The 9,188-nt window shown below is 48.0% G+C and overlaps 1 protein-coding gene across 2 annotated transcripts in view; it reads right to left on the minus strand.

Annotated features, from left to right (window-relative positions):
* The window catches only part of lmo1 (LIM domain only 1), a 34,821-nt gene extending 26,358 nt beyond the window's left edge, over nucleotides 1-8,463 (minus strand). The window contains exons 1-2 of one of the 2 annotated variants that reach the window (XM_061703770.1): nucleotides 8,392-8,463; nucleotides 3,943-4,065 (exon numbers count right to left, since the gene is read on the minus strand). In XM_061703770.1, the coding sequence (XP_061559754.1) occupies nucleotides 3,943-3,964 (22 nt within the window). In that variant the 5' untranslated portion in view covers nucleotides 3,965-4,065; nucleotides 8,392-8,463. Of the gene's footprint in view, nucleotides 1-3,942; nucleotides 4,679-8,391 lie in introns of those variants that run through there. The other variant, XM_061703759.1, reaches the window with a different exon arrangement.
* Nucleotides 8,464-9,188: the final 725 nt, after the last annotated feature.

Consider the following 9,188-nt stretch of genomic DNA (forward strand, 5'->3'; position numbering starts at 1 on the left):
CTTCGTGGAAAGAGAGACGATGCCGCCATACTTCGCTCGTATCGCAAGCAAACGAATTGTCCGAATGACCGCTCATATCTCCAAAAGCTCGGAGGTCAGGTCACTCGTATCTCGAGGCACAACTTATGGCGTGCATCCAGGTATTTAGACTTATCCGTGTGAAAAGTCCAATCCAGGATTCGATCTAAGTTCATCGTCAACTTCTTCGTTTTTTTTTTTTGTCACTTGTCAACCACACTCTAATGTAAATCATCGCCACCTACAGGGCTGTCATTGAATATAATTGAGTGCGACTTCTGTTTCTATTAAGTGCAGAGCAAGTTTCGAAATGACTTGTGTACGTACAATCGGTGAGGGGTTTTCTGGTATGTGTGATATTTGATGCGCAAATACACAGGGTGGCATTTCTGGGTGGCATCGCAAGGGGGGGGCAAAGCGGGGTCTCGCACAGGGCCCCATTCGAGCTGCTCACACTACATTGTGGCCGTAAGATAAGAAACCTAGCTATTGCCACGGGTTGGGTGTACTGAGTGCGCTTATTTAATTCTGTGCTTGTCAAACCTCAGAATCCTCCCGCTGAAACTGTCACGGCTCTCAATCAAAGCGCCGGTGTAATAAAAACGGGGGACAGCGACAATATTCATTGTAGCGGTTGGAGACAACAGAAGGTCGGACAATGGCCGCCGACGGCCTCCCTGCCTGGAGATCTCGTGTCCCTCGCCACTCGCCGATGACGGCGAGCCTGAGGCGATAATAAAACCGGATGCTCTTACAGCTCGAGAGGGCGTAATTGAGCTTTTGCATCTTGCTGATGAGCGCGGCCGTTTGCATCCGAAGCCAGCGAGCGGGCGGGCTCACTCCCGAACACGTGTCTCAACTCAGTCTCTTGAAAGTCTTCGAAGATGGCGGCAAATGAGTGATACACATCTCGCGCACTTGAAAACGGGAAACAATCGCAATAGTGATGGCCATCAAGAGGTTCCATGGTGATCAAATGATCTCCAGTGAGTATTCAGCAGAATTAAACACACACGTGTGATTTCCTGCCGACAACTTCAGGATATCGGTGGCGCCCAAAACACTGAGAGCGCCACTGACGTGCAAAGGCACTCCAGAAAACGTTATTCGGACACTGCTGTGGAGAAGTCCGTGTCCGATTGAATAAATGAGAAATCTCCTCTGCGTAAATAATTGTACACGGGACACTGAAGGAAAAAAAAAAAGCCCGCTCCTGGTGACTTTTGCGTTTGTAATATTGTTCAGCCCCCAGAGCTCACAAACCTGATGTGCTGTAATTTCAATATTTGAAATGGGCAAGTTTAATTTGGAAGTAAGCGCAAACCAATAAGCTGAGAAAATAGCAAACGCCAGTGAGCAAATTGCATTCCTGTGGAAAAGTGAAAAACTTAAGGAACACATAAAAGTAATCTCCAACTGGAAATTAGAAATCAACCCCGAGAAACCAAATAACAGAAAAGAAATATTACTGTCCACTTTCTGAATCAATATAACATCGCTACAAGACAGTATTACCATGGTAACACCGGTAAAGAATGAAGCAATTCTTATTATTTCAAAATAAAAATGTGAGCCTGGAGCCCAAGGTTTATTACAGCAGCTGACAGATCACCAGTCTGTGTTCATCTGAAGGATTGCTTTTCAATCACACGCTTTATGAGTGTACACATTTTCCAGGACGGTGTGATAAGGGAGCCCTAAATGAACCGGCGCGAGGGAACCAGAAACTTCTCAGCCGCTGGAGCTTTGGGCTTCTGCTCGAGGTCGGCGTGCAGTTCGCGTGCGGCTGAATGTTAGTTAAGGTCGTTTCTGAGAGGTAAACAAAAAGAAGCTAGCTGTATTTTTGAAGAGCGAGTTTGAAAACCGAAGGCATCATGGGAGCCGGCGTTAATGTTTCAACGTCCCGATTTAGTTGATGCCGGGGAGCCCGGAAAGCTGCGATTTTTCAAGCGGTGGACAGGCCGGCCTGGCAGCGAAAAGGTGCGCATCCGAAGCGAAGCAACGAGAGCGACGCAAGCGCAACGTCCCGCCGCATTTGAACGGCCTCTCGCCAAAAACACGACCATCGGAATTCCCACGTGACCGGCGCGCTTGCCTGCGTCCATCGTTTCCCATTAAGAAGACAAACTGTAGCTGTTGCACTTTCCTAAAAAGAAGAGCTGAGCGGCAAATTTTGTGGCCGTATTTTACTGTCTTCGGTTTCGGAAACGCAGTTAAGGCGCCTTGGATAATGTCGTTACGTTTTCCTGATAGTTCTTTACTTCGATGAAAGCGGGTCACAACTCAGTGGGAACAGGAGAAGGAAGGTTCTAGGTTGCGAATCGCTGCTGGAAGAAGTCAAAGTTCACATCTGTCACCCCTGGTTATGTGCCACGGGAGGAAACAATGCGCACTCGGAGCCGAGGAATCGTTAAAGACGCCGCCCGAAACCGCCGCCTCCCCCGTGCGAGGAGCCGACGACTTCCGAGCCAATAAACCAGAAGGGGCGCCGTGACGAGCGAGGCCAGATCGGAGCGGCTCTGTCGCCGGCCGGCTCCGGCAAAGAAAGGGTGAAGCTTTTAGGCGATGAGCGGCAGCAGGTGATCTCAGCTTTTCTGCAAGTCCTAATGCTCCTAAAAGCCACTCTCCCCGCTTCTCTAATTGGGCATCAGTAGTTAATGTAGTATTGACTGCATTACATGCTCTCGTGCATCCTTTCCCACTAATGCCATTTGCATCACCTTGTACATTTACCATATTGCGAAGCCAATAACTGTTAAGAGCAATGCGGATCATGAATCACGTACGGAACTTGGAGCCAAGACAGACATTCGAAGCAGACTAGTTACAGTTCGCTTCGTTTGAGTACATCAGCAGCACGACGCGGACGTCGCCCCAAGGCAAACCGTGTCTTTGCCACAAAGTCCAATGCTTTTCTGATGCCGCCGTTGCTAAGAGATAGAAATATCCATTTTCAAATGTAAATAACGGGCTCCCAATGCATCCATCGCTCGCGGAGGAAGAGCCACCAAATGTGCAAAAGCTTTCTACGGCGCAAATTGTGGGATATTTACGGCGCGTCTCGGCAGGCGGTCGGCAAAACAAGCTTTTTCAAAGTGTCACGAGAAAGAAAACTTCCTTTCAGACCTCAAAGTGCTCTTCCCCGTGCACACGCCGGATCCGCCGCCTGCTTTAATATGAAAAGCATGACATATTCATGGATTTCATGCATTCACAGTACACTGAGCATCATCCCAAAAACCTGTGGAGCAGCGTGCGAAAAAACGCACCGCACGTCCCCACGTCAGCCCGAACCCAAAATGGAGCGTCGTTAACAGAGGCGAGTTTGATTTCAATTCCAATTGATTCGATCGCCTCGCCCGTTAACGCCAATGCATTGAAATTGATAAGGGAGGCGAGCGGGCCTATTTGGACGGGAAGAGGGCGTTATCCATCATTTGCAATCAAGTTAAAAGCACTCTGCTGTCATGTTGCCATCCCGGCCGGGGAGGATGTCAGAGGCGGGCTGCCTCTTAACAACTTCAGCCAGGCATACAAAAAGAAAAAAAGAAAAAAAAAAAGCACTTAGCGGGAGACTTCAAGCTCTGCACATCAAGTGTAAATAAACATTCCATTCTCTTTGTGCATTTGGGAGAGGAGCTCGGCGTGGGTGCACCTCAACTTCAGGATGATGCGGTGATGGTGGTGATGCTGCTGGAGGGGAGTGGGGGGGTGGGGGGGGGGGGGGGGGCTTTTATACACAAGCACGATCGCAGGAAAAGCACGCAATTTACGAGACTTTATGAGGTTTGAAGCTCTAAATGTGCCCACCCCACCCCCCCCCCCCTTCCAAAAAAATAGAAATAAATAAATAATCATAATGTCACCGCTTACTAGCGTTGAGTGTCCAGGATGTGACATCCGAGAGGCGGGGATATTACTCACCTTCTTCCTTGTCCAGCACCATGGTCCTGAGGAACGACGAGTCCTTCCCCGGCCGATCCGTCCTTGGCTCCAGTTAGGCTGCGCGGCCGGCTCCGCTCGGAGCGTCTCACCGGGAATGTCTTTCTGTGTCGTTCGGAGAAAAACCGGATGAAAGACGCACCTCTCTGGGAAAACAGGACCGAGAGTTAGCACGCCGCCGACTGTCGTGGCCGGATGCGCGTCTCCGCACTTGAACCGCAGCCCAAATCAAATAAGCCCGAACCGCTTTGAATGACTTCCATGCGAATATTTAGAGAGAGAGAAAAAAAGGAAAAGAAAAAGAAAAAGAGGGAGGCGTAAATGTGGTCTGAATGCGCCGTGCGGTGCGCGCTGGAGGGGCGGATGAGGCGCACGCCGAGCCGGGCTGAGCTTTCTCTTCTCCCGGATGCGAATGCGCTCTCATTCGCTCCCAGACGACAAGTACATTCAAACAAATCCAATCGCCAACGTGACAAAGTGCTCCCGCCGCCTGCGTGCGCGCGTCTGTGCGCGCCCCGCTCCGCTCCGAGCAATAAATGCGCCGCGCGCGCTTCTTTGCGGCGACCCGAGGATTCCCCTGTTAATTAAATCAATTCATTATGCTCCGATCTGATTAGCAGCCCTTCCCCCCTCTTTGAATCAATTATTCAATACACAAACATAATTGCTTGTGCCAGAGGTGTCTAAGTATTAGCTTATTTAACTCCAAGGACACTAATTACCCCTAGGGCAAGGGAACTTTTCTCATTAATTCTGACAAAACACAAAAGCACAGCTAAGGGAAAGAGAAAGTGTGCGTGCGCGTGCGCGGTAAGGGAGCACGCACACGCCCATCAGGTTGTATTGATGCGCGAGTGCGCGCGCGCGTGTACGTCAAGGAGAGAGGGGAAAAAAGAGGGGCGGGGGTGAGAGTGAGTGAGTGAGTGAGAGAGAGAGAGAGAGAGAGAGAGATGTTGCTCCATAGTACACAACAATGAAATGCTTTCATTATGCTCTTCTCCTTGGTTTTCTTGCCCGAGTAGAAATAAAGTGTCTAATTGTGGTGTACTTAGCAGTTAATTAGCGTCGGACACACTTTTCTCGTCCGGGCTGCACAGACACACACACAGCAGATGGGCTGACTTTTTGATGAGGAGTGCCGAGATGGGAGGTTCACTTTCAAATCTGCTCGCATCATTGTTGCCTGTCAATGCCAAGATGAAAGTGTTGCCGTTGCATGTGGGGTGCCTTAAATAGTAGCAGCACCCCCCCCCCCCCCCAACCCACCCCCAGCCCCCTTGCCCTGCAATTAATGGTGAGATCCAAGAAAGATTAGCCACTTCGGAGAGCGGCGAGGACGAGAAGGACAAGAATGTCGGTTTGTCAGCAGCCAGCAGGCCGTCGAGGCTGTGAGCTTGCGCAGTCTGTCCACGCCTTCTGTTCCACTTTGCGCCGCATATTTTTACTAAGTTATCGAGAAATGCTTTGTGCACACAAGGAAGCGTTTTCTGAAAACTAACGTCAACTTTTTTTTTTTGCATTTGCGGACAGCCTAGGATGCCTTCTAGCCATTCGTTAGCAAAGCATGCATATTTGGTCATTTGACAGGTACGTGTTGTTGAAAAAAACGTGGACTTTTTATTGCCCGCATGCACAAAAAACAAAGCGTTTGCCAGCCGTCAAGTGCGAAACGACACCACCAAGTTCATCTTTGGTGAGCTGCCAATTTCTGAAAAAGCTCGAGTGAGCGATTCAGAATTTTGATGGACGGTGACGCGGAATGAGACCAATTTACATAATCACACTCCCACACGGAGTTCTGACCTAGCAGCTAAGATGGCCGAAGATCCGCCATTTTCAAGCCATGGCGAACGCTAACATGTGAAATCCAAAAGGTAAGCAGAGCTGCATTGTTTTTCTTTTGGCAGGGCGCGTATCCAGCACATTAATCGTTGGTCCTGTCGAATGCTCGGAACATTGGCCCTTCTTTTGTAGTTCGGGACTTCAAAATGATGTTTGCAGAAAGATTTCCCCCTCAAAAGACTCAGTACTTATTTTGGCCCGCAACATGGACTGTGTTGGGCACTGCTGGCATGGGGGGTGGGGTGGGGGGGGGGGGGGGGGGTTGACTTTACCACAACATCTTGGTGATGAAAAAGGGGTGTTCCAAGTGTAAATGTATTATTTACCGATTGGTCCAAAGTGGATTGATATTATTGCAAATGACTGCCGCTTTCATTTTATTGAGCAAAAAAAAAAAAAAAAAATACATAAAATCAACTTGTTAGTGAAATTTGGACCATTTAGACCTCATAAGTCCTTTAAGTGTAATTCCGCAGCGGGTGAAGTACTGACATCACCAGTGAAAATACTTGCATGGGCTTTGCAGTTTGCACTAGCTTTTATTTTTGGAGGGGCGGGGGACTCAATGCTCATTAAGTAGCCACCCCCTAACGCCACCCCTCATCTTCACGGTAATAAAAGCGCGTTATTTAGGAGAGTATGCTAGCTAAAGCAACTGATGAGCCCTCCTGTGAAGGTGGTCTGCATCTTTACTGCTGATTACAGTCATTTATGTCACATGACTTCATGATTGTGTACATGCTAGATGCATGGAGTTGGTGCTTTATGGTCCTCTCTGCTTTAAGTACTTTGCCGCCTGCTTTGTGGCATTTACATGCAATTGCAAATCCCCTATTTGGGGTGCCACCCCCCCCCCCCAATTATCTGCGATTATTTGTCATTATTTGTGGCAGGGCCCGGTCTCTATAATCCGCACGCATAGCCAGGGTTGCCAATGCTAGCTGCTGACTTGAAAAAACACATTCACTTGAATGTGTTTTTTCAATTGAACGTTCTGAAGTCTTGGTCATCATACCAAGAGCGTATGTTAAGAGCGTTTTGTTTCAACGAATTCACTTCAAATTTTAATTGCATATCAAACTTGTATGGCTGTTAAGAATGTTTAAACATTACTTAAAATGTCGCCTTTGCTTGGGGGCAATTACATCCTGGGACCAATTAAATCAATTGATATGATTTTTTTTTTATGGGAATATATAAGCGCAAGACTCTGCTGCTGCTGGTTGTTTTATTTCACTCACTGGAACCATCAGCACAACTGTCAGATCTTTCACTGTTGGTCGTTTACTTAACTGTTCGCGTACACTCGGTAAGCTGCTGTATTTTGCGCCTTTTTATTTTGAATTTTTTGGGGGTCAAAATCGCATGGCACTGAAACAAGGTGTGATTAAAAACAGCACTTGGATTCTCCGTGTGCCCTTCACATGCAGTGAAATGCCACAAAAGATCTTTTCATCTTGAACTGAATCTTTGAAATTGGTTTTGAAATCCAAACAAATCAGCGGCTGGAATTTTGTCTCAACTCAACTCAACATTATTTATTGAGCACTTCAAGAAAAACAACCACAGCGATGAAAAAGAGCTGTTCAGAGAAAAGATTGAGTATAAAACAAAACAATAAATAGAAAAAGTAAAGTCATACATACATCTTTTTAGATATAAATAAAAGATTGAATGAAAATGTATGTTTTTTTGGAATAACAAAGTCTTACAGCGCCTCCTCTGTTCTGCTCAAGGTTCGACTGTATTATAATAACCATCTCCAGACAATGTAGCATTATAAAGCAATATATGCAAAGTGACAAGCATAAAAGTGAAACATGAAGTGTTCATCTGGTTGTGTCTGTCTTTTGTTGGCCTCGTTAGTAAAAAGATGGGTAAGCCTGCAGTCCGTGTTAAATGTCATCACGTCAAGCAAAAAGTGTTCTTTGAATCTTTTCACACTTAGCAATCACCATAATGGACCCGACGTGACTTTTCGCTCTCTTGTAATGTTCGACACCAACACGGGGATCATTCGGGCTCCCGGGTGGCGTTGTGATTGGTTTGGCCCCGAAATCAATGAGCTGATCCTCGTCTTTCCAGCTTCCCGGGTGACATGCTTGACTTTTCATCTCCACGGTCACATACGTAGATTGATGACTTATGACCGAGCGTGTATGTTCGCTGACCTCTAGCTGAGCGAGTGACACACAATGAATCCAATCACACAGGAGGGGGGCGGGGGGGGAATGGAAAGGATCGGGGATCGACTTCAAATAGCCACGAGACAAGATGCCTATTAAGGCCGTTCATAAGCCGTGTGTGAGGAATGATGTATTACGTCACAGGAGTGAGCTGTGACTTCACCGCAATTACCTGACAAGCGCGCCAAGCGTCGGAGCCAATCGCATCAGAGGCTATAAACGATGTCCCGCAAGATGCTTCATGTGTATTTGAGTCTCAGTGCCGTTTGAGCGGAGAGACATCTGGAGCGATGGCGCCGCTCAGACCGCGCATCTCCATCCGCATCCACTTGACGGTGTGGACACGGTCGCATCGCGGCTCTCCATCGAGGCGCCGGTCATGATTATAAATCGGCCGCGTTACCTTCGCACGAAGACGTAACGTTCTCTCTCCGATCCGTGGCTCCTTGTCTGCTCGGCCGTCTCGGGCGCCAACCCTTTCCCGCTCCGCATCCGCTAGTGAGGTCAGTGCATACTAGAAACAGGCCCCCGAGTATGCTTCTCTGATACCCAGTTAATTAACATTCATTTCCGAGCATGCGTTAGCCGCGGCCGTCTATTTACGGGCGGCTCTCGAACGCGGCCGCTACAAAACAGCGCTCTGTAATTAACCCCGCATAATCAGATAGCGCGCTAGTTTAGTGTTCCTGTTCGTCCTCGGGCGCACGGCCATCGGACGGGCGTTTCAGAGAGAGGATGAGCCCGTTCTATAGTTCCGAACGGCTAAGCAGATTAAAACCTCATATCAAACATGATATTTACAGGCAAAGCTCGGAGGAGAGTGGCCCTTTTATGTCCAATGGGGGAGAGGCTCCGGGCTGGGCTTTTAAAGCCTTGTCCCTTAATTGTATTCCGGCTAAGTGGGATGAATGGTGCTTTTTAATCAGACCACTGACGGGCCCGTGTGTTGTAAAAGTAAAGAGATGGCGTCCGATAGTTAACATGCTGAATGATATGCTTTTAGTCCCAACATTCGAATGCGTTGTGCGAATTGGCCCGATGTCGCCATTTGGTGGTAATGTTTTTCAAAGAATCATAGCTGGCATGGTTGAATATGAATTTTCGTTAGTGATGCTTTTAAGTGTAATCGGGTTACTATTTCCTCCAAGCCTTGAAACGTCCGCCTTGATTTACTCGAAGAGGCAAGGTTCAGCTCCTCCT

This window comes from Phycodurus eques, chromosome 2 (assembly GCF_024500275.1).
Source record: "Phycodurus eques isolate BA_2022a chromosome 2, UOR_Pequ_1.1, whole genome shotgun sequence".
NCBI lineage: Eukaryota > Metazoa > Chordata > Actinopteri > Syngnathiformes > Syngnathidae > Phycodurus > Phycodurus eques.